General features: G+C 44.2%; 1 protein-coding gene across 1 annotated transcript in view; it reads left to right on the forward strand.

Annotated features, from left to right (window-relative positions):
• The window catches only part of CAND1 (cullin associated and neddylation dissociated 1), a 33,492-nt gene extending 12,069 nt beyond the window's left edge, over nucleotides 1-21,423 (forward strand). The window contains exons 3-15 of the mRNA XM_029078764.2: nucleotides 2,356-2,510; nucleotides 3,137-3,260; nucleotides 4,066-4,322; nucleotides 4,413-4,518; nucleotides 5,737-5,882; nucleotides 7,435-7,727; nucleotides 10,302-10,443; nucleotides 10,663-12,156; nucleotides 13,295-13,390; nucleotides 15,860-16,029; nucleotides 16,147-16,311; nucleotides 19,402-19,509; nucleotides 19,921-21,423. Coding sequence (XP_028934597.1) covers nucleotides 2,356-2,510; nucleotides 3,137-3,260; nucleotides 4,066-4,322; nucleotides 4,413-4,518; nucleotides 5,737-5,882; nucleotides 7,435-7,727; nucleotides 10,302-10,443; nucleotides 10,663-12,156; nucleotides 13,295-13,390; nucleotides 15,860-16,029; nucleotides 16,147-16,311; nucleotides 19,402-19,509; nucleotides 19,921-20,145 — 3,481 coding nt within the window. The 3' untranslated portion in view covers nucleotides 20,146-21,423. The remainder of the gene's footprint in view (nucleotides 1-2,355; nucleotides 2,511-3,136; nucleotides 3,261-4,065; nucleotides 4,323-4,412; nucleotides 4,519-5,736; nucleotides 5,883-7,434; nucleotides 7,728-10,301; nucleotides 10,444-10,662; nucleotides 12,157-13,294; nucleotides 13,391-15,859; nucleotides 16,030-16,146; nucleotides 16,312-19,401; nucleotides 19,510-19,920) is intronic.
• The last annotated feature ends 4,002 nt before the right edge of the window (nucleotides 21,424-25,425 follow it).

Below are 25,425 nucleotides of genomic sequence, written 5' to 3' on the forward strand. Positions count from 1 at the left end.
AACCAAACTATCCCAGACACATGAGGATCTGTTCTCTTTGTAAAGATTTCTGGAGAAGGATATTCTCCAACGTCTAGAAAAAAGACCTGGGAACCCCATGGTGATATGGGCTGTGTCCCACCTGATTAGCTTGTATCTACCCTAGCGCCTAGTACAGTGCCGGACACCTAGTAAGCCCTTAACAAATACCATTTAAAAAACAAGAATTCAGAAAGAGTTGCTTTTGGATTTCAGCTACACCTAAACTTAAGGTCTGCCACCCCACTAGTTCGCACTTAGGAGAGTTCAGCCAGTAATAATAATCATAATGATAATGCTGGTATTTGTTAAGCACTTACTATGTGTCTAGCGCCATTCCAAGCACTGGGGTACATAAAAGCAGGTCAGGTTGGACATATTCCCTGTCCCTCATGGAGCTCCCGGTCTTAATCCCCATTTGACAGATGAGGAAACAGAGGTCCAGAGAAGTGAAGTGACCTGCCTGTGGTCACACAGCAAGCAAGAGGCAAAAGTGGGATTATAACCCAGATTCTTCTAACTCCCAGGCCCGGGCCGCAGCCACTAGGCCACGCTGCTTCTCTGATGGCAGACCCAGTCAGAGTCCCACATAGGGAGCTGGCACTGTGACCAGAGAACTACTTAACTGGGAATTTTGGACTGCTCAGGTCAGCCCAACTTCCGGCATAATAGTTTCTGATGCCATTGAGTTAACACTGCCTTGGAAAACTGAGTTGCGAGGGATCCCGGAGGCATTCCACCACCAGCCTCCCGATTCTTCTCCAGCCAAATAGAAGCTCAGATTGATTGGGAAGGGGTTGGAGCTCAGCATGGAATCCAGTTTCTTCAGTGGCATAATATTTGTGTCATGGACATAGCATTCCAGGGACATAATATTTAGTTAACCTAGTTGCAGGGTATTTTTATTGGTCACCGGGAAGCCCGAAGCTTCTCAATGAGTGCAAAGTTATCAATGGAAATGACCATTTTGGGATTGCTTTGAATTATGACAATGCACCATTCTTTTTGGGTTGCCACAAGTAGTCAGGCCATTTAATTTTTTAGTCTTCTGAGACTTTCCTCTTCAAGCTGGCTAATGCTTCGTGGTAGGAGCCTATTTGCTTTGATTTAGGATGTCTGGAGGCTAATACCCACAAACTGCTAATATTTTTTAAAATGTAATTTTTAAAGCTGTTTTCACATGCTATGTGAATGGGGCCTGTTTGTAAAACAAATGCTAGTGGTGTTGGATTTTCACATATATTTTCCGTAAATAACTCTACCTGGAATATTAAACGAGCCTGCTTAGGTGAGCCTCCGTTTGAAGCTAAAAATGCTCAAGCGATGATGGAACGATATGGCCCAATGCTGTAGTTTGTCTTGGAAAGTGCCTTCTAACTAGCCGCGTGTGGTCAGAGAGCTCTCAGAATCCTGATAGACAATCCGAATGTTAGCAGATCCATTAATACAGAAATTTGAGAAAAGAAGAAGTGCTGTAGTTGCTTACTACAGTGCTTCCTACTGGCGCCCAGTAAATACCATTAATCGGATTGATTGGAAGAGGACAAAACTGACCAGAGCTAGAGGACTACTGAGAAGGTTGAAAGTCTCCTACTTGAACTCTTTGGGAGGATCAATAGTGTCCGACTTTATGGACCTTGGGCAGACCAAACACAAATTAGAGTTTTGGCAATATCACCTATGAACCATACTCAGAATCAAATGACAGAACAAGGTTACCAACGATGAGGGTCCAGGACAAAGCCCGTTCAGCTTTAAGGCAGCGTTTCACTGGATGGGATTCATGAGAAAAATGGACAGTGATTGGTGAACGAGAAGGGGGATGTGTTTAAGTAGGGCGGGTGTAACTGGTTGAGAATACTGAAATGGCTTCAAACAGTGTGGCATACTGGCAGCAGCAGGCAGACCTGCGTGGCCGAGAATCACCAGGCGAGGACAAGAATGGTGAACCTCAAGAGGAAGCAGTTGTGAAAACAGTGACAAAACTTTGCAAGCAGCAGATTACACCCCATGAAGGAATAGTTTTCCCAGCTCACAATGTGGAATACATTGTTGGTAGCCCTTAGGGCTCTTAGCCAACCACTGTAGGATCGTGCTGCCAATAACATCCTCCTCCAAAATCGTTCTCTTCCTCTCTACACCTGTAAGGCCCCCTGTATGGAAGAGAGGGTTAGGCTCTTTCCACAGGGGCTCAGGGACTCTGAGAGTGAACTAAGGCAATGGCAGAGTTGGTCTCATTAGATATGGGATAGATCTATTCTAAGATTTTGTCGTTGTGTCCCCAAGTTCGTGGTGGCCATTCGTAACTTCATTCTTCTTTGCGTTTTTAAATTGCAGCCTTGGCCCCTTGGTGAGTAAAGTGAAAGAGTACCAAGTGGAGACCATAGTAGATACCCTCTGTACGAACATGCTGTCTGACAAAGAGCAACTGCGAGACATTTCAAGTATTGGCCTTAAAACTGTAATTGGAGAACTCCCCCCAGCTTCCAGTGGTAAGAAATATACTGCTTTTCTTTGACATAGCTCTTTATGTAGAGATCATACTCACTGAAATCTTAAAACATTTCTTGGTTGCTTTCTTTTCGCATTTAATTAGTGTGTTTTTTTTTAAACTATTCAAGTCATTTCCTGCTGTAAAACCCCAGGATCATAGTTGTTGCTAAAATGAGCTGGGTGAAAGTTTCACCTTGGCTTTCTTGTCGGAAAACTGGACGGCGCGAGGGAAAGAATCAGCATTGTCATTTGTCGCCTATAATTTTTGTACAGCTTTAAGCCTAGAATTACTTTTTTTTTCATTTCTCTGGGGTTTTGTCCCACAAAACCCTTCTGCCAAAGTAATTCTCTTCCTTCTGCTTCTAACCAGAAAACTATCGAAATATTTTCTTCCACTTGATAAATAAAACATCCCCTACTTCGTTGGTATTAATGTTGGATCTCGTGATGATGCTCCAGGTCTGCTGTAGATTTCTGAGGTCTCAGGAGCGTGTTAAAAATTAGTGCAGTTGCCAGAGATTGGTGAAATAAAATAAATTGCAGCAACTGATTCCCAAGATAGACGGCAGCTTTCTCGGGTAGGAATTTTTACCCTCAACTAACTAGATATTCCTTATTCTTGCAGGATCTGCCTTAGCAGCTAATGTTTGTAAAAAGATTACGGGCCGCCTTACAAGCGCCATAGCAAAACAAGAGGATGTCTCTGTCCAGCTAGAAGCCTTGGATATTATGGCTGATATGTTGAGCAGGTAAATTTGCTTATTTGTATCTGTTTAGTAAATAACGATGAAGACTTTTTTATTTTTAGATTATCCTTTCTCAGTAGGGGCAGGCAATTTGAGTGGCTCTGTCAAAGCGTGTGCTCTGTCCTATGAACATGTCTGCTAATTATTTTATATTGTACTCTCCTGAGTGCTTAGTACAGAGTTCTGCACCATAGTAAGCGCTAAATGAGACCACTGATTGATCTTGTGAAGAATAGGAACTGCACTTTGTATGATGACCTTGCACCTGCCCCATGGCTTAGTGCAGTACTTGGCACAAAGGTAGCGCTTAATAAGTACAAATTTAAAAATTATGCAGTACTCAGCTACCCAGCCCCTTTTGCTGCATCATGGACTACTTATGTTGTTTACAAACCCTCAGTCAATGAGGGGTTTTTTTGTGCAGTATTGTGATGTGCACGTAGGCGAGTACGGTACGGTAGGTAGACACAATTCCTGCCCTCAAGAAGCTTAGTCCTAAAATCATAGCAGTAATGTGGGGAACTCAGCATGGCAAACAAATCCTTTTAGTACCCAATCCTTTCCTCTCCTCTTCCCCCACAAGTGCCTTGAATCTTTCCCTCCTCCTCTCCCAGTTAACGGCAAGCAAGAGTTTAGAGAAGTTATCACGTCTCACTTGGTCACCTTTTCTCCAACACCCCAGAAAAGCCCAAAAGTGGTGTCTCAATGTATTTTAGAAGTAGCGTGAAGTCCGTTCTCTTGCAGAAAGCGTTCAGCCAAACAGTTGTCCTGAGTTGATTTTTTTTTTCTCTTCTCATTTTGTTTTAAGGCAAGGAGGACTGCTTGTGAATTTCCATCCTTCAATTCTGACCTGCCTACTCCCCCAGTTAACCAGTCCCAGGCTTGCAGTGAGGAAAAGAACCATCATTGCTCTTGGCCACCTGGTTATGAGCTGCGGCAATATAGTTTTTGTAGATCTCATTGAGCATCTGTTGACAGAACTGTCCAAAAACGATTCCATGTCAACCACAAGAACCTACATACAATGTATTGCTGCGATCAGTAGACAAGCTGGTCATAGAATCGGTAAGGAGTTACTCGGAGAGACTTGTCTTACAGTTAAAAAAAAAAAAAAATTATAGCTACAATTAAAGATGACACATACTCTTCCCTTAGGTGAATATCTTGAAAAAATTATTCCTTTGGTCGTAAAATTTTGTAATGTAGATGACGATGAATTGAGAGAATACTGCATTCAGGCTTTCGAGTCATTTGTCAGGAGGTAAGTTAGTTTCAGGCGAATTTCAGCCTTCTTGTTTTCTGCTTGTTTCGGGGTGGATTTTGTTCTTAAAGTAGGGTCAAACAATATTCATGTCTAAGCTGGGGATGGTGAGAGAAATGAGTCACCCTAATGATTTATTCAGTTGCGACTTCCAAACAATTCACTATTGCACATTATAGGCAGGGTTCATATCTGCTAATTCTGTTGTGGTATACTCTCCTAAGTGTTTAGAACAGTGCTCTGCTCACAGTAAGTGCTCAAAAAATACCATTGATTGCGATTTTTAAATTGCAGTAGTTTCTGATTTTTAACTCGACAGAACAGCAAGGTATACTACATGGACTGGAGGTAAAGTGTGCTGATCACCAATATTCATACTGCTTTTTAATAGGTGAATGATAAAAAAAAACAAAACAACTCCCATCACAAAATGTATTTAGTCGAGTTTTATTGGCTGCCGTGAATGCTGTGATAGTTCTGCAGAGCACAGAAGCAGCATGGTGTAGTGGGTAGAGCACAGGCCTGGGAGTCAGAAGGTCATGGGTTCTAATCCTGGCTCTGCCACTTGTCTGCTGCACGACCTTGGGCAAGTCAATTCATTTGTCTGTGCCTCGGTTACCTCTTTGAGACCGTGAGCCCTATGTGGGGCAGCGACTGTGTCCAACTCGATTTGCTTGTATCCACCCTAATGCTTAGTACAGTTCCTGGCACATAGTAAGCGCTGAACAAATACCATTTATTGCATTGTTAATGAACTTCATCCTTGACTGGATTGGAAAATTTTTAGGGGCAAGAAGGCAGATCACATGCCCGTGTTTTACCTCTTTGGAATACACAGAGTCTATTTGATAGAGTAGTTGCTTGGGAATCAGAAGGACCTGGGTTCTAATTTTGACTTTGTCCCTTATCTGCTCTGTGACCTTGGGCAAGTCACTTCACTTCTCTGTGCCTCAGTTCCCTCATCTGTAAATCGGGAATTAAGACCGTGAGCCCTGTGTGGGACAACCCAATTAACTTGTTTCTACTCCAGCGTTTAGAACAGTGTTTGGCCCAGAGTATGCCCTTAACAAATACCACAGTTATTATTATTATTATTATTATAGGAGTATAACTGCATTGGGCTGTACTGTGCTTTGATAACAAGTGAAGTCCCAGGCATTAATTTTCCTCCACCAAAGACAAATATTTGAGTTGTGAAAATAAACGTTCATTTTGCAGATGTCCAAAGGAAGTGTATCCTCATGTGTCTACCATTATAAACATTTGTCTTAAATACCTTACCTATGATCCCAATTATAATTATGACGATGAGGATGAAGACGAAAATGCGATGGATGCTGATGGTGCTGATGATGATGATCAAGGTACTTGGGAAATTAAAATTGATGAGGTGTAGAACTCTAAATTGAACTGTACCAAAATTACTCTCTGGTACAAGAATTCAGCTAGCATGGTATCAGTTTAGATTTGTCAATTTAATATCAGTTTAGATGAGTGTATTTGACATTAATAAAATTTTGGGGGTAATTTCAGTGGCTGTTAAACTAGATGCATACTTAAAGTAGACATGACATGAGTTACCTCAGGTCTTTATGCAACATGGGAGACGAGGAAGGCTTTTCAGAGGACATTTGTGGCTGGGGTCAGATCTGAACCGATGTTCAGATGTGCCTGGATCCTCCAGACTGTAAGCTCAGTGTGGGCAGGGGATGTGTCTGTTTATTGTTATATTGTACTCTCCCAAGTGCTTGGTACAGTGCCCTGGACACAGTAAGTGCTCAAAAAATATGATTGAATGAATGACTGTGAAGCTTGATGACTGTACAAAAGTGGACCAATCTTAAAAAAACAAATTCTCATACGATCCCTTCTTATTAGATCTCTGCATGGCCACTGATTGAAACCCTAAAGGTGTTTTTCTTGGAAGTTTCAAATTAGATTGTCAGTGCAGCGTACGGAGTTTCCAAAGCAAGGTGTCTGTGCAGTTGACCAAAGGAGACTTTGCACGTAGGTACTGACTACGTGCTGACTGAAACCTAAATTGAAAAACTACAGTTAGCAACAGTGATGGCCCCACGGATGGTAGATTTTTGCCATCCATAGGGTAGTCTACACTCAGCTATTGTATTTACCGTTGGGGATTGTTCATTGATCTTTTAAGCAGTTTGTGTTGGCATGGTAAATGCCTGTATAACAAAATTCGGGGCTGGGGGCGTGGGGATTGTGGGGGCTCAAGCACCTCTGAACTGTGAAAGTAGGAATTGTGTCCCAGTGGCATATGATTTCTGGTTTGCTGTAGTTTGCACTGGACCCAAACTGCAGATTTCACTCCCGTACTCTACATGTAAGCTTTATCATTATTTGTTTTTAAATAGGATTGCCCCTCATGATTATAGCTTATGTTTTCATTCAGACGTTATTTGTTTTTAAAGAGGATTTGCCCCTCATGATTATAGCTTATGTTTTCAGACGTTATTATTTGTGTCTGTCATTGAAAATGACAATTGCAATTGGACTTTTCACTAGCTTTGAGCTGAGCTGCCTGTTACGCCGTATTCTCTCAAGCACTTAGTTCAGTGCATTGCCCGCAGTGAGTGCTCAATAAGTATTTAGTATTAATAATAAGTATTAATTTAAAAAGATGTCAAAATAGGCATTGGAGCATATGGAGGTGTTCTAGGGCAGGAGATAAAATCATTAAAAGTCAATCTATGTACGATTTTTTGGCCATGACTCTAAGTTCTTTCAGGACTAGCCAATTTTCCTAGTTCAATAGTAAAAGTGGGACTGATTTAGAAGCTGATGTATGTGACTTAATAAAGAGGGATCCTCTCTGTAGTCCGTGAAATTGGATTGCTAAAACCATTACATTTTTCCAAACTAATAGCCTCCTGAATTTTCCAACCCCCTGTCTAGGGAGCGATGACGAATACAGCGACGACGATGACATGAGTTGGAAAGTAAGACGCGCGGCTGCCAAGTGCCTGGACGCCGTGGTCAGCACACGCCACGAGATGCTTCCGGAATTCTACAAGACAGTGTCCCCTGCCTTGATAGCCAGGTTTAAAGAGCGGGAGGAGAATGTGAAAGCAGATGTTTTCCACGCCTATCTCTCCCTTCTGAAGCAAACACGTCCCGTTCAGAGCTGGCTTTGCGATCCCGACGCCATGGAACAGGGAGAAACACCCTTGACGATGCTTCAGAGTCAGGTTGGTTTAGAGGCGGAGAAGTGGTTTGGGAAGGAAACTTTGGGGACCAGGTAGTTTTTTTGGTCTTTTTGTCTGGCCTTTTAAAGAAAAAAAATTGGTATTTAAGTGCTTTCCGACGTACAAGGTACTGTACTAAGCACTGGAGTCAGAAGAAGGTAATCAAGTTGGACACAGTCCAGGTCCCGCATGGGACTCTGTCTTAATCCTCATTCGACAGATGAGGGAACTGAAGCCCAGAGAAGTGAAGTGATTTGCCCAAGGTCACATAGCAGACAAGTGGTAGAGTCAGGATTAGAAACCATGACCTACTGACTCCCAGGCTCATGTTCTATGTCTATATCTGTAATTTATTGATATGAATGTTCGTCTCCCCCTCTAGACAGTAGGTTTGCTGTCGGCAGGGAGTGCCTGTTTATCTTGTACTCTCCCAAGCTCTTAGTATAATGCTCCTGTGAACAGTAAGCACTCAGTAAATATGACTGATTTACTATCCACTAGACCGTGCTGCTTCCCACCTGGCCTTAGTAATGGAAATAATGACAATTGGACGGTGTATATTTGCGCAACTTCATTAGCAGTCGTGGGAGGAAAATCTTGTCTAATTTTAGTTGATACTGGAATTGGAATCATCTGTTAAATAATGAGCAGTTTTTGTCTCTCTGGTTTAAGCTAGCCCATAAACATCTCCTCAAAGTGCTCTCTTCAGTTGACGCACCCCAATTCATCCATTTGATGAAAAAGCATCAATTAAACCTTTGAAGGGTTGGCAGACGCATAGTTCTTATAGTTTGCTATTTACACTTTTGAGTCAGGTATTTATTTGACTGATAGTTCTTTTTAGGAGGACTACAAAGAACCCAAGACACTGTTCAAAAATAACTCTTACATTAGACAGAGACCTTTAATGTTGAGTTAACAGACTGTTGTTGAAAATCTGATTGGTAAAGCATAGTTTATCACAAAAACAATTACAGATAATGCAGATCTTCCCAACAGTTTTAAGGACTTGCTTCCTAAGATTAGAGGGCTGATGCTGATGAGGTGAGCAGGAGAGTTGTTGAATGGCTGTGTTATTTCTCTCTCATCACACCATCTCTGGCTCTCTGGTTTTTGTGTTTGTGTGGGTGTGTTTTTTTTAATGGTATTTATTAAGCGCTTAGTTTGTGCCAGACCCTGTACAAGCACCGGGGTAGATACAAGCTAATCAGGTTGGACGCAGTCCGTGTCTTAGATGGGACTCACAGACTTAATTCCCATTTTACAGTTGAGGTAAGTGAGGCACAGAGAGGAAGTGAAATGGCTTGCCTAAGGTCACACAGCAGACAGATGGCGGAGCCGGGATCAGAACCCAGGTCCTTCTGACTCCCAGGCCCTTGCTCAATCGATCCGCTAGGCCACGCTGCTTCCACTAGGCATATCCGCTCAAACATAAGGATTTGAACCCTGGTCCCTCCGAGTATAAGGCTGATGCTCTACTGACTGAACTGTTCGGACTCTGTTACTTCCTTCTCCCAACCCTCCCCAAAAATTCCATTGACTCATCCTGTCTCTCTGCTCCCCCTCCCCTATCCCCTAGGTTTCACTGATGCTTATGCTCCAATCATTGAGATAAAACTCGGGGCCTGGAGGGGTTTGAGGGGCCCCTAGGCATCAGAGATAAACAGGATGGTCTCAGATGGCAGCTTCCCCCCTCTGTTTACCTCATCCTCCTTTGGATCCCAAGCACAATGATCAAAATGGCTGGATGGCACCTGTTCGATTTTTCTTGGAAATCCTCTTGTTCACTTACCTTGTTTCTAATCTCCATCGCTATCATCTGTTCTTTTCCAATTCACCGTGCAGTAATGGTCTAATTCGCTTATCTGGAAACTTCGGTATAGCCCTCCATCTTCCCAAGTTATTCGGTATCGGAGATGACTTGTGATCCCTTGAAGGGAGCATGATGGAAAGAGCACGGGCTTGAGAGTCAGGAGTCGTGGGTTCTAATCCCACCTCCGCCACTTGTCTGCTCTGTGACTCGGAGCAAATCACTTAACTTCTCTGTGCCTCAGTTACCTCATCTGTAAAATGGGGATTAATACTGTGAGCCCCAAGTGGGACAAACCGATTGCCTTGTAGCTGCCCCAGCGCTTAGTACAGTGCTTGGCACATAGTATGCACTTAACAGATACCTTCATTATTATTATTATCCAATAAGCTTTTTGGCGTGCGATTACATAACATGATCTTCAAGCGAAAAGTAGAACCGGCCTTTCAGTAATATGTGTCTGCTTACTCTGCTCTGTTGTCCTCTCTGAAGCGCTTAGTACAGTGCTCTACACGTAGTAAGCACTCAAGAAGTACCATCGACTGAATAAATTTATACAACCTGGGCATAACTTTTAAAGTTCCTACCTATGTCAGCAGTGGGAAATGGCAGTTATTCTTGTTAATATAGCTGTGAAGCGGCCAATAATTCCAAGGAAGACCCAGGGAATAAGTGATTTGTGGAGTTTTGTCTCCAATTTTCAATGATCAGACATAAAAAAAAAATCCCAACTGCCGACCTAGCTAATAGACGTGTGATAATTACAGGTTCCCAACATTGTTAAAGCGCTGCATAAACAGATGAAGGAGAAAAGTGTGAAGACGCGACAGTGTTGTTTTAACATGTTGACGGAACTGGTGAACGTGTTACCCGGGGCCCTGACCCAGCATATTCCGGTACTTGTGCCAGGTAAGACGATCCATGAGTCCAATGTGGGGAGTGTTTCCGCAACCCTGGAGTCACGGGGAGAAATTGAGTTAACGTCTGGTCACTTTTAACGCCGCAGCGATCAGAAGGGGTGGTAGCCCGATGGGATGGGCCTACTGTTAAGGCCTGAACTTTGACTTTTTTTTAAAAAAAAAAAAACCCGCTGACGACCGCGCCCCTCTCTCGTGTTTAACTCTGTAGGTGTCATCTTCTCCCTCAACGACAAATCGAGCTCCTCGAACCTGAAGATCGACGCGCTGTCTTGCCTGTACGTGATCCTGTGTAACCATTCTCCTCAAGTCTTCCATCCTCACGTGCAGGCGCTGGTTCCCCCGGTAGTCGCTTGCGTGGGCGACCCTTTCTACAAGATCACGTCGGAGGCCCTCCTGGTCACCCAGCAGCTGGTCAAAGTCATCCGGCCCCTGGAGCAGCCCTCTCCTTTCGACGCCACCCCTTACATCAAAGACCTGTTCACCTGCACCATCAAGAGGCTGAAGGCCGCCGACATCGATCAGGAAGTGAAAGAGCGGGCCATCTCCTGCATGGGCCAGATCATCTGCACCTTGGGGGATAACCTCGGAAGCGACCTGCCTAGTACGCTTCAGATTTTCCTGGAGCGGCTGAAGAACGAGATCACCCGGCTGACGACGGTGAAGGCCCTGACCCTGATCGCCGGGTCACCTCTGAAGATCGACCTGAGGCCCGTCCTGGGAGAAGGAGTCCCCATCCTGGCCTCCTTCCTCCGGAAGAACCAGCGGGCCCTGAAACTGGGCACCCTCTCGGCCCTGGACATCCTCATCAAGAACTACAGCGACAGCCTGACGGCTGCCATGATCGACGCGGTCCTGGACGAGCTTCCGCCCCTCATCAGCGAGAGCGACATGCACGTGTCCCAGATGGCCATCAGCTTCCTCACCACCCTCGCCAAGGTGTACCCTTCCTCCCTCTCGAAGATCAGCGGGTCCATCCTCGACGAGCTCATCGGGCTCGTGAGGTCCCCTCTGCTGCAGGGAGGAGCGCTCAGTGCCATGCTGGAATTCTTCCAAGCTCTGGTGGTGACGGGCACGAGTAACCTCGGGTACATGGACCTGTTGCGGATGCTGACGGGCCCCGTCTACTCCCAGAGCACAGCACTGACTCACAAGCAGTCTTACTACTCCATCGCCAAATGCGTGGCCGCCCTGACCCGGGCCTGCCCCAAGGAGGGACCGGCCGTGGTGGGCCAGTTCATCCAGGACGTCAAGAACTCCCGGTCCACCGACTCGATCCGCCTCCTGGCCCTGCTTTCTCTCGGGGAGGTCGGCCATCACATCGACCTGAGCGGGCAGCTGGAACTCAAATCCGTCATCTTGGAAGCCTTCTCCTCTCCTAGCGAGGAAGTCAAATCGGCGGCCTCCTACGCCCTGGGCAGCATCAGCGTGGGCAACCTTCCCGAGTACCTCCCGTTCGTCCTACAGGAGATAACCAGTCAGCCCAAGAGGCAGTATCTTCTGCTTCACTCCTTAAAGGAAATCATTAGCTCTGCGTCGGTGGTGGGTCTCAAGCCATACGTGGAAAACATCTGGGCCTTACTGCTGAAACACTGCGAGTGCGCCGAAGAAGGAACCAGGAATGTGGTGGCGGAATGCCTGGGCAAGCTGACTTTAATCGACCCAGAAACTCTGCTCCCCAGGCTCAAGGGATACTTGGCGTCAGGTAGGTGGCTGCGTACTTCATTGCGGAGAGGAGAGTTGGACGCCCTGGCTTTTGCCTCTTGGGTTAATAGCAATAACGATTACGGTACGTGTTAAGCGCTTACAATGTGCCAGGCACCGGGCTGAATGCTGGGGTGGATACAGATAAATGGGGTTGGACACAGTCCCAATCCCAGGTGGGGCTCACCGTCTCAATCCCCATTTACGGATGAGGTAACTGAGGACCGGGGAAGTTAAGTGACTCATCCGAAGTCATACCACAGACAAGGGTCCAAGCTGGGATTAGAACCCAATAGCTTCTGACTCCTGGGCCTGGGCTGTATGCGTTAGTCCACGTGAAATCTACCTCAAGCGGGAAATCGAAGCTGTTAGAGTTTCGCAGTCGGGGAGGTGCGAGTCCTTAATGAAATCGTAAAAGATACGTCCCGGTCTTTTATGGCTAAAGATAACGGTTGATACGTGCCGCGCACAGATCGAATTTTAGATTTGCACTGTCAGTTATGGAGGAAGGTGCTGAGGGTGCCGGTCGGACTGTTGTGGAATCTGTTCAGTCAGAGGGTATATATGTATACTTTCAGCTGACAGTCCTGCTTTTTCTTTATTTTGTTCCATTTTGGCTTGGAAAAATTCAAGTGCAGTGGAGAGAGTGACGATGTTTTCGAGCCGGTGGGTATTTTCTTGGCTTGGCCCTGTAGCGTCACTGAATCTGATGCTGGAAACATCTGGAACTCGACTCCCATTTCCAAGTGAAAAGTCTGGCCTAGAGCCACAGCACAGTTCACTCGTGAAAACCTAAAAGATTTATTCTCAGCTGCAGGTTCTGTTTCATGAATTCATTTGTTTTGTTTACCGAATTCCTGAGTTGCTGGGGGCACATTCTGTTTTTTAAAACATTGATGTTTTTAAAATTTAGGTTTATTTAGCATGTGGGATTATTTTTCTCCTAATTGAAAAAATGGTCCAAAAGACAAACATTTATTATGATCACCTTAACAGCCAATTAGTAAATCCTGATTCCTCAAGTTTTAGGAAGTATTCATGACAAAACTGAAGGGTCTGTGAGTATTTGAAATATTGTGCTGTTATTTAATCCCACGTTCTAAAAACTACAGTGCTAATTAGTATTCATTTTTCATTAGGGTCATCCTACGCCAGAAGTTCAGTGGTTACTGCTGTGAAGTTTACTATTTCTGACCATCCACAGCCCATAGATCCACTCTTAAAGAATTGCATAGGTAAGTGTTTGTGATTAAAATGCTGCAGTTTGCAGGAGCGTTTTGGAGGAATCGATGCGTGAATTCAGATTTCATTAGAAGAATCCATCGAGACGGCTGTGGAAAATGAGCAGATCTTGTAGTTCGATCCAGTGTAACTCACTATATAAAATATCTGCAAGAGAAAATGAGCCCCTCAATCACTAATTGTATGGTAATAGTTCAGTGCCCTGTCCATTTGCTTTGGAAGAGGGTAACTGAGATTAAAGGTAAGGTCCCTGCCTTCAAGGATCTTATAGTCTACAAGGGGAAGCTGGCCGAGACAAATTCACAGTAGGAGGGAAAACAGAACTAGTAATTGCGAGATAACGAATAAACAGTAGTGTGTTACTATGGAAATTAATATGGACACCAGTGCTGCCAGGAGTTGGAGACATAAGTGCCGAAGTGATGGTTGGGGTGACTCGCCTTGGAGAGGTGAAAGCGAATCAGGGATGCCTCCTTGAAGCGATGTCCAGAAGATGAAAATGGGAAGGAGAGAGGCATTTCACGTAGGTGAAATGGGGTCAGCTCATTTGCGGGGGAGCGAGAGGGAATGGGCCGGGAGCTCTGCCTGCCTGCAGCCCTGGCTCAGAGCGGGATCTCGTGTGAGCCCTCTCCTCGGGGTAAAGGAATGAGGGGGGGATGAAACACCCTGCAGCGACTGAGGAGCGGGCAGAGGCTGGGGGAGAACCAGGGTCAGAGAGCGTTTTCAGGAGGAAGGAATGTGATCAGCAGACTCCAAGGCAGCCAAGAGGTCGAGGAGGATGAAGACAGTAGAGCGCATCAGCCTCGGCTGAGGAGAAAGTCGTCGGGGACCTTGGTGAATATGGTCTCAGTGGAGTGAAGAGGGCGGAAACCACAGCTAAGGGAGAGGAAGTGCAGGTCAGAGGCGTATAATAATAATAATGTTGGTATTTGTTAAGCACTTACTATGTGCCGAGCACTGTTCTGAGCTCTGGGGTAGACCCAGTGGAATGAGGTGGTCCCACGTGGGGCTTACAGTCTTAATCCCCATTTTACAGATGAGGGAACTGAGGCACCAAGAAGTGAAGTGACTTGCCCAAAGTCACACAGCTGACAAGTGGCTGAGCCAGAATTTGAACCCATGACCTCTGACTCCAAAGCCCGTGCTCTTTCCACTGGGCCATGCTGCAGCCCTTTCAAGGAGCTTTGGATAGGAAAAGTAACAGGGAGAGGGGATGCTAGTTGGAGGGTGTAGTGCTACCCCGAAAAAGCAGAAGGGAAGGAGCCAGTGGAGAATTCATTCGTATTTAGTGAGTGCTTACTGTGTTCAGAGCTCTGTATTAAAAGCTTGGGAGAGTACGGTACAACAAACAGAGACATTCCTTGCCCACAACGAGCTTAAAGTCTAGAGGATGAAAAGTGGAATCCAGAGTTGTAAACTCTTCCATGGCAAGAATTGAGTCTTTGACCTCAGTTCTATTTTCCCAAATCCTTATTTCAGAAGCCCCCACCCCTGGGAATTTTTTTTTTTTGATTGATCGGAGGGAGGAAGGAGGGAAGGAAGGAGAGGAGGAGAGTAGGAACACAAGCTTTTAAGTGGTAAGAGGGAATGGAGGTCAGAAGGGGGGTCCTTTGGAGGCATCCAGAGTTCTGGGGAGAGTGTATAGATGGGTTTATTTGCATTCGCTCGGGTTATATTTTTAAAATATGCAGTGAAGCTTTTGTCCATTGTGGTTTCCATTCCACTTCATTTAAGCCGGTCGAAGAAGGAGCTGGTGGTTGGCGACCTGGTCCCGGAAATCAGAGCTACCTCCTTGGGTGATAGCTGGGGCAGGGAGATACTTGAAAGCAAACAAAACTCTTCCCACCTGCAATTTTTATTTTCTATCTTAGACTAATTGGCTGTGGGTTTGTCACATGTTTGCCCCTCTATTGAAAAAAGGACTCTAGTAGGCCTCTTCAGTGCATTCTTATAGGGAAAAGGCTTGCATTTTTTATAAAACATAGTCATTTCATGATAATCTGGGGTTAATTGCCCATTGAATTCTCCTAGTCCTGTGATCGACTTTTTCTTCCTCACCTTCATCCTTTTTCATTTGGTTCCCATCAGTGTTTTCCTCTTCCTTTCACTCTGTTTTTATTTCTCATTTGGTGACTAGCACATTTCCAATAAGGGGCAACACACTTCTGGATAGGACAGTAAGCTCGTGGCGGGGAGGGAATGTGTCTGCCAACTCTGTTATATCAAACTCTTCCAAGAGCTGAGTAAAGTACTCAGCACACAGTAAGTGCTCAATAAATACGAGGGATAACTAGCTGCCTTGCCCCTTCGGTCCAGTTCAGAGCTGGGACCGATGTTAAGATGGAAGCTTCACATTCTGTGTCCTGCCGAGGGGCCGGCTCCTTTCACCCCTGCTGTGATCCAAGGCGGGAGGCCCCTTTCTTCGTACACTTACGGTATATTTTTTGTGTTTCTGTTCGCAGGTGACTTCCTAAAAACCCTGGAAGACCCAGATTTGAATGTGAGAAGAGTAGCCCTGGTAACTTTTAATTCAGCAGCCCATAATAAGCCATCCCTAATAAGAGATCTTTTAGATACTGTTCTTCCTCACCTTTACAACGAAACAAAAGTTAGGAAAGAGCTTATAAGAGAGGTAAGCAAGCTAAATGAAGTCAAAGCTCACAGGAGTACCCGTGTCGTGCTGTCCTTGAACTGGATTCATTACACTAAATGTCCGCGCGCACTCATTTTTTGGGATTTTTATTAACAGGTGGAAATGGGACCATTTAAGCATACGGTTGATGATGGCCTGGATATCAGAAAGGCAGCTTTTGAGTGCATGTACACCCTCCTAGACAGTTGTCTCGATAGACTAGATATCTTTGAATTCTTGAACCACGTTGAAGACGGTTTAAAGGATCATTATGACATTAAGGTGAGAGCTCTTTGACTAAGGTTTATGAAATGTCTCAGAAGAATTCCGTGCTCGGCTGACGGGGTTCTCTGTCCTCGTACCGGTCTCCCCGCAGGCGTCCTTCGGGAAACTGAATTCCCTTGTCGTGGCAGAGCAGATGAATGCCAAAAGGGCAGTGGGTAAGGAAAGAGGCCAGACTGCCTGCGTTAAGGGCGAGATCTGGGGTCACACTTCCCATAATTGGGTGGAAATGGGCAGTTGGTGGTTTGAAGTGAGAGGGTTTCAGAGATCCGCACTTGGGAGTCAACCGAGCGGCGTTCTCGTGATCATTTCACCTCTAGGAGTTTGGCCCATTTTTGTTTGCCACCGTCATTAGGCCCATAGAGACATTCGGTCCAGGCTTCTGAAGTGCAGGTGGACAGGAGCTACTTTTCGTCTCCATATATTGCACGCCGTGGAAGTATCACTTCCTCTGCCCTCTCTTTTCTGTCTGCAGACATCTTACCCAGGCCGCAGCTCTGGGAAGTCGGTCTCGACGGAGTTTGTTATTCCACAGTTGGGACATGGAACTCCCAAAAGTTGTTTTTGGTTTTTACTTTGAGATGTATTGTACTCTTCCAATTGCTTAATACTGTGCTCTGCACAAAGCAAGCGCTCAGTGAATACCACTGACTGATTTTATTTTTATTGGGTGTAGGGAGTGAGTGTTATTTTAATACATATAAGGTAGTCTGCTTTGGTGAATGCCACTGTGCAGTCGTTGCCTCTTTTTTATAGATTTAGAGTGGTTTTATTATACAAAATCCTACATTTTTTTTCTTCAAGTAATACAGAAACCCATAAAACAACCACAGCTCCCCAATGCCTACCTATTCTTCCAATTCTTTCAGGTCTTTTCTAGGAGAAGAGAAAACGCTATTAAAAATAAACCAGCCTCTGCTCTAGAAAACTTGATTAAATGGCATTGAGGAAATTCTGGGAAAACCCTGAAGCTCTATCGTAGTTATTACTTGTGTTAAATCTCTGCTGTATCACAACTCTTCCGTTATCCTTCAAGCAGCTAGAGTGTTAATGAAAATCTCCAAAACACCTGTATTATTATAAAATCCAACAAACAGCTAGGATTTCTAATTGTACCTCTCTCTGTTACCCTTTACTGTTATGTGTCAAAAATTGGGAAACACCTTCTTTTCCCCAAATACTCCAATCGCTTTGCTTTTTATTTGACTGATGATGAAATAGAGTTCTGTGACCTCTTTGCCTATGGGAGTAATCCTCAGGAAAAATATCCTATCTAAGTTAGGTTTAGAAAAGCAAATTTAGGTGGGATTTTTTTTTGTGTGTTTTAAATATATGACAACATGGCCAATTTTCCTCAATTTTGTGCTGAATTACATGGAGCACTACATTCCATGTTGTTGCGTACGTATCCTTGCCCAGCCTAATGGGGAAATCTTTCCCATATCCTCTTCCGTCCTCCCTTCCCGACCTCCTCCCCATCGGGTTCCTTTGGTTTTGTTATAATAATAATTGTGGTATTTAAGCACTTAACTGTATGCTAGACATTTTCCTAAGTGCTCGGGTGGGTACGAGAAAATTGGGTTGGATGCATTCTCTGCTCTGTATGGGGCTCACAGTCTTAACCCCCATTTTACAGATGAGGTAACTGAGGCACAGAGAAGTGAAGCGACTTGTCCAAGGTCACACAGCAGCTAAGTAGAGGATCTGGGATTAGAACCCTGATCCTTCTCATTCACAGGCCCAGGTTTTATCCACTGCTTGCAGACCTGAGAGATGGGGTCTGCAAGTCAGGGAAGGGGCAGGCAATGAGACACCCCTTCTTCCCCAACCCCCCTGCCAAAAAAAATCATGGGGTGGGGGAAGATTAAGGGAGGCTTCAGGACCCAGAGAGGGGGAAGGGAGAGTCTTGAGGTATGAAAGAGGCCAGGTGAACCGCAGAGAGGTTTTTGAGAAGGTCTGGGGGAGGGTGGGGGATGTATGCGGAGGATGGAATTCATTTAAGGGCTCATGGGTAGGGTATATGAAAACATGGGCCAGTGAGCCAAGCATGCGTCTTAAAAGATATTAAGAAAATTTGCCATGCCCATGTGAAACAGGACATGTTTCTAGCCCTATTGGTTGCTTTTCATCCAATTTACTGTGACCCACCTGTTGCCAACTTTTTATAGATAGAGCTATTCGTATATAATATAAAGAGTGGCTACTTGTGTGAATATGACTTTGTGAAGTGCATTTGTTGTGTTCATGTGGATATGAAATGCATACATGCAAATAAACCAATTTTAAAATGTTCAAAATTTGCATATCAGCCATTGGGAAATAAAAGAATAAATACTGGTTTAAAATTCCTTCTTTCCGGAAGAGAGAGGACATTCAGGTTGTTACCAAGGCTTGCTTAGTGTGAAATTTATACAGAGAAGAAAAGTTGGATTTGAAAAATGAATGAAGTCATTTCAAACATGCTTCAAGTGAAGTAGAAAAGCAAATCCCATCTGGTTTTACAGTATATTTGAGAAGCTTTTATGTAAATGCCTTAAAATAAGGATCTCAGCCTGCAGCTTGGAGCTTATTTTGTGGTTGGTGGTATTTAGTATGAGGTTTGACTATGTGGTTTGGCTCTGTGTTCGAACTAAGCCTGTGGCAGGTCAAAAGTAGTGTACCACACAGGAAAAGAATGTATACTTCCTTTCTCGGTCACATTTGACCCGATGGCCTTCTGGAGAGAGTCGACGAGAAACAAACAAAAAAAGTGAACTTCTGGATATTACTTCTGTTTTGTCCACCGGCCATAGAAGACAACTAATGAGAACTCAGTCGTGAGCTAAAAACAGGTTACCGCCTTTTTCAAGGGCCTCCCTGAACAACTCTTCGATTGAAAATTTGTAAAATTGTGTGGTTTTTAAATGTGTATCATAATAATGATGATGATGGTATTTAAATGCTACGTGGAAAGTGCTGTTTTAAGCCTTGGGGTAGACACAAGCTAATCAGGCTGGACACAATCCCTGCCCCAAATGGGGTCACGGGGTTCCGAATTTTGTGTTCCATAAATAATGCTTTACCTAATCTCTCCTCCTTCTTTCCCAACAGATGCTTACATTCTTAATGTTGGTAAGACTCTCTACCCTTTGTCCGAGTGCAGTCCTGCAAAGGCTGGATAGACTGGTGGAACCCTTACGTGCAACTTGTACAACTAAGGTAATCCCGTTTTTAAGGAAAAAATAATGAATTTGACACTGGAGCCTGGGAAATAGCTTAGTTTTGAGAAACTGAACGGGAAGACATGGGGCTTCTTAAGCACTTAAGCTGGGTGGTGTCCCGTTTTAACTGGGCAGTGTCATTTACTTAGGGATGTTGAATCTGTTGTTTGAGCTAGCGAAATTGTAGATGACGCGATGCCATTAAAGCACATTCCCAAACCTACAGGTTCCCAAACCGACGGGTGGAATGGCTCGGACAAGCAAATGTTTCATGCCGGAGACCTCCTTATCCTACTCGCTTTGGTAGTCCATTCAAAGATGTTTCCTTTATCAGAGAACGGTCGCGACTCCGTAGGTCGAGAAGTCCAAACGGTGGTGCCTCGTTTCCCTGACTTGCCTATTGTTGCAGGTAAAGGCCAACTCAGTGAAGCAAGAATTTGAAAAGCAAGATGAACTAAAGCGGTCTGCCATGAGGGCAGTGGCAGCGCTTCTAACCATTCCAGAAGCCGAGAAGAGCCCGCTAATGAGCGAATTTCAGTCCCAGATCAGCTCTAACCCCGAGCTGGCGGCCATCTTTGAAAGTATCCAGAAAGATTCGTCGTCCACTAACTTGGAATCAATGGACACTAGTTAGATGTTTGTTCAGCATGGGGACCGTTACATTAAAACCTACAATGCACTGAATCGACAGGTTAATCATAAGGAATGGCAAGAGAGAAATGTCTAGAGTTTCAAAAATGTTCCACTTTATTTCCTCACGGAAACAGTTTGGCTTTCTTCCATTGTTGCTTTTTGTAGCATTTATTTCCAAAATGTTTTTCATAATCCAAAGGTTTGTAAAACCACTGATGTTTTTTTAGTGGTTTGGGTCACATTTAGAATGGTTAAAATAAAACATTAGAATTTATGCTGTTTGGAAATAGGTTCAAAAGTTCATTTGCCCTGTAATGTTTAGGATTAAAATGTTAAACTTTTGTGACCATCCATTTTCTTTATTTTTTAATTCTTTCTCTCTTACTGTTAAATGAAAGGAAAAAAAAAACCCAAGAGAAATACCATGTTTTTGTATAACTTTTATTGTTTTTTGTTTCAGCTACATAAATTGATTTTTGGCTGGCAGATATGAACTTCTGTGTAAGATTTATTATACTGCAGAGGGGTTGGCAGTTTAAAAAAGATATAAATACGTTGTCATTTTTTTAGTGTGGGGGATTAGCAGTTTATACCCCTATTGTGCACACTGATTTTTGCATGAGCAAGTTTACAAATCTATATTGTCTGTAAAGCAGCATGTGCAGTTAATTCATAATACAACAGTTAAAATAAGTATTCTTGTAGCAGTGCGATTTTCAGATATTTCTCTTTGCATAGGAAACACGTTTCTCCTGGGAGAGAGGATTAAATTTTAAACCTTTGGTTTCCTAAATGCCATAATCAAAGAACTTGCAGATATTTTTTAGACAAAACAAGCCATTATTCAGCAATGGTCTGCTGCTTTTCATACTAATGTCAGTCTTTTCCGAGTTAGGTTTTTCTCAGTAGTCTAGTTTACTTGGATGGTCTGTATAGAAATTAGCTATCTCTTACGGGGGTGGTGTCAAGTTTTTTAGAAACAAATTCCTTCGCAAATAGAGTTCTCGTTTTTCTAGGGAATGCGGCCAGAAGGCAGTCGGGACTGGTTAGCTAAAAGATAGTTCCGTTCCTTTTGGTTAGGTTGGTTTCCCTTGTGGAGAAGCGTTTCTGTATCATCACTTAGTAAACATTCAGTGCTTATCCTTGAACAAGGGACTTGTGTTTTATAGTAACTCATACAGTAGCTGTTGAACTATTTAAGAAATACTTCCTAGTCTCTTTAAATCCGTGGTGCTCATGTAAGCAAAGTTGTCTTCTGAAAATAAACAGCATCTCCTGAGATACTGTGCAACTATATTTCCCATGTAAACTAGGCAAGGGATTAATCTTTAGGAAAACGGTGACCAGTTTAAAGGAGAGCAGTTGGTTATTCGAAAACTTCACCATTTTAGAAAATGAAATAGGAATCTTTTTTTTTTTCCTGCTATGTAACTGCTTTACCTGCTTTAACATCTGGGTATACCGTCACATTCACTGAAAACATACTCTCATGGTGCTCCGATTTGGCATTTCCTGGTTTGATAATGCACACAAAGAGAAAGGACTTGGGAAGGGAAGCTAAATTTTTCTACGTGGCAGGTGAGACTACAATAATAGCATTGTTTCCATGGAGGTGTAATCCGACTTTCTCTATTTGGAAATTTGTCAGTCTGTTATGTACCTGCATTACTGTGATGTAGAAGACGGGGTGGATATATATTTAAATAGAGTGTGATTTGGTTTCACAGTAAATTTCAAAACTGCAGGCCTGAGCAGGAGGTTGATAATAGTTTTTGTTTTGTTTTGTTTTGAACTTCATAGGAGTTCTAGGTAATCTGCCTAAAGTTGTAATCCATACTTTTTTATTTGTTGGATTGTTTCTTTAGCCTGGAAAAGGTCGTCTCACTTGGGAGGCACATGTATTGCACCTGAATCTTGCAGTCTGCTCATTATACCCTAGAATCTGTCTCTATACTTGATAGTGAGAGTTGTGGTAGAAGAGCAGTCGTTTTAATACTTAAAAACGAATGTAAAACAAGAATCAAAGCAGACAGTTGTCAGATCGAATCTCCTGAGGTTCGGATGGTGTGCCAAATTTCTCGGCTCTCCTTTTCATTCCTACACCAAACTTTTGGTTTGCCTTGGTCTGGACTTCCTGGGAAGTTACTGTTTCATGATAGCTTTTAAAAATGCGGTATGTTTCTGCTGGATATTCCTCTCAAGTCCCGGAAGGAATATCGTCTCTAAGGCAGCCCTGGAAATCCTTTTCAAGCTCAACAAAGGCTCACAAGTAAGAATTAGAACTCCAGACACTGAACTCCAGGGATGACTTATCAATCAGTGGTATTTATTGTGTGCAAGAGCTTACTGGGTCCGGTACAGAGTGTAGACAGGATGCCTGCCTGCCCTCAAGCAGCTACAATCTTGTCCCCTAGTAATGTGTTTTACATAGGGCTAAACCTGGAAGAAAAAGCCTAATGGGAAGAGAGATAATTAAACCATTTATGCGTAGGGAACTGTTGATAATTCTGGCAGGTATTCTCTAAGAGCCAGTTGTGATTTAAACTCCTGTAGACCAGTATGATACAATTCAGTAGTACAGATCTTGGATCTTCTGGTTCATTAGGCCAAGGATCTACAACTGTGCCATCAACATCACAGGGCATACAACAACCTGACGCTTCAATTTCTAGTCCTGAGTTCTCTTTAGATGGAAGCATCACAGCAGCATTACCATGGTAATTAGTGATATTTATTAAGCACTTACTCCAGGCCAGACACTATAAAGTGTTGGGGTAGCCATGGAGAAGCAGCGTGGCTTAGTAGGAAATGAACGGACCTGGGAGTCAGAGGTCGTGGGTTCTGATCCCGGCTCTGCCACTAATCAGCTGTGTGACTTGGGGTAAGTCACTTAACTTCTGTGCCTCAGTTACCTCATCTGTAAAATGGGGATTAAGACTGTGAGCGCCATTTGGGACAACCTGATTGTCTTGTATCTACCCCAACGTTTAGAACAGTGCTTGGCACATAGTAAGTGCCTAACATACCATAATTATTTTACAGATGAGGTAGGCACAGAGAAATGAAGTGACTTGCCTATGGTCACATAGATAAATGACGGAGCCACCATTAGAATTCAGGACCTCCGAATCCCAGGCCTCTGCTCTTCACACTAGGCCACACTGCTTCTGCTCACCATGTGTAATATGTTTAGAAAGAGGAGCCAAAGTGTAGAATTCTGCAGTTCTATCTAAAAGGTGAAAATATCTATTTTATCCTGTGATTTAAAACTGATTCTCTTGAGTTAAGGATTTCACCTCTCCAAATGGGAGATCACCATGCAACCCTGCCTAAAGCTTGGAACATTCAAATTATTTTCAATTTTCACTGATTTTAAGTTTGAAATGCAAATTCTGCACATTTGCACCCACTCTTTGAATGGCTTTCTCCTGGAAATGTTCATCCCTAATTAGCTACATTTTCTGATCTGTTTCTCCACTAGGGATTTGCATAGGTCAGCTATCTTCCTGTTATCCCAACTGTTGAATTGAGTGCTATCAGAAGGTCACCGTTTCTAGTCTCAGTTCTACCACGTGTCTGCCCTGTGACCTTGGGCAAGTCACTTCACTTCTCTGCCTCAGTTACCTCATCTCTAAAATGGGGATTGGGACTGTGAGCCCCACAAGGGACAGGGACTGTGTCCAATCTGATTGGCTTGGATTCACCCCAGTGCTTAGTACATGCCTGGCTCATAGTAAGTATTTAACAAATACCACAGTTATTATTTAAGCAAATCATAAAACTTTATAAAGCAAAAAGTACCCAGAAGCTATTAGATCTCAGGGGTGTGGAGGAATTAGGCCCCTTCTCTGACCTTTAGCAGGCTAAATCAGTGGTATTCCTCAGACCCCTCCTTGCCTTATCCCTGCTCCTCTTTTGCCAAGAGATATCGCCGTCTTAGAGTGGGCAGGGAGGTTTGATCAGCACGGGGAAAGAAGGTAACAGCTGTGGAGCTGGGGGCCTTGGATGAGGAGAGGGAGGAATTTCTTTTCCTCCTGAGGAAGGCTACAGTAACGGGCTGGTTGTAGTAGAATCCCGGAAGGCTGTCGGAGAGGAACAGGCAATCTGCCATCCTCTCTGGAAGCGGGGGCACTGTGAGACCTGGGATGGGAAGGCCATCCTGCTCCTTAATAAAAGAATTCTAATGATTCCTGTGTTAAGTGCTTACTATGTGCCAAACATGGTGCTAAGCGCTGGGGTGGATATAAGCAAATCAGGTTGAACACAGTCCCTGTCCCACGTGGGGCTCACAGTCTCAACCCCCAATTTAGAGTTGGAATAATGAGGCCCAGAGAAGTGAAGTGACTTGCCCAAGGTCACACAGCACACGAGCAGCAGAGCAAGGACTAGAACCCATGACCTGAATCTCAGGCCATGCTCTATCCACCTTTGAGCCCCTTCCAGGCTCAACTGGGGGTCTCTCAAAGAACTCATTCACTCCCGGGGCTTCAATAACCATCTCTATAATCCCAAATCCACCTCTCCAGCCCTGACCTTTGCACACTCCCATTTCCTCCTGCCTTCAGGACATCTCCACTCGGAGGTCCTGCCAGCGCCCAAACTTAACGTCCAAAATAAATCCTCATCCCCCAATCAACTCCTGTCATCCCCCTGATCTTCCCATTACTAGACAGCACCAGCATCCGTCCTGTTTCACATACCCCTAACCTTGGCAGTATCCTCGATTCATCTCATTCAACCCTCACGTTCACTATCACCAAATCCTGTCGGTTCCTTCACGACACTGAAGTCCATCCTTCCCTCTCTAACCAAACTGCTACAGGCACGTACCATACCCTGCCTTGACTATTGCATCAGCCTCCTTGCTCCTTGCATCTTGTCTCTCCGTATTTCACTCTGCTGCCTGGATCATTTTTCCACAAAAAACATTGTCCATGTTTCTCTACTCCTCAAGAACCTCCAGTGGCTGCCCATCCACCACCACATCAAACAGAAACTCCATAATGTAGGCTCTAAATCACTCAATCATCTTGCTCCCCTCCTATGTTCCTCACTGGTTTCTTACTATAAACCAGCGTGTTGATTTTGGCTTCTCCGATGCCAACCTACCCTCTACCTTGATCTTGTTTATCTCATGGCCCAGCCCTCGCCCACGTCCTCCTTCTGGCCTGAAAATCCATCCACCTTCACTTATAAGCTCCCCCTACCTTCATAGCCTTATTAAAATCACATCCCCATGAGGTCTTCCCACACTAATCCCTCATTTTCTTTACTCTTCCCC

The sequence above is a fragment of the Ornithorhynchus anatinus genome, chromosome 14 (assembly GCF_004115215.2).
Source record: "Ornithorhynchus anatinus isolate Pmale09 chromosome 14, mOrnAna1.pri.v4, whole genome shotgun sequence".
Lineage (NCBI taxonomy): Eukaryota > Metazoa > Chordata > Mammalia > Monotremata > Ornithorhynchidae > Ornithorhynchus > Ornithorhynchus anatinus.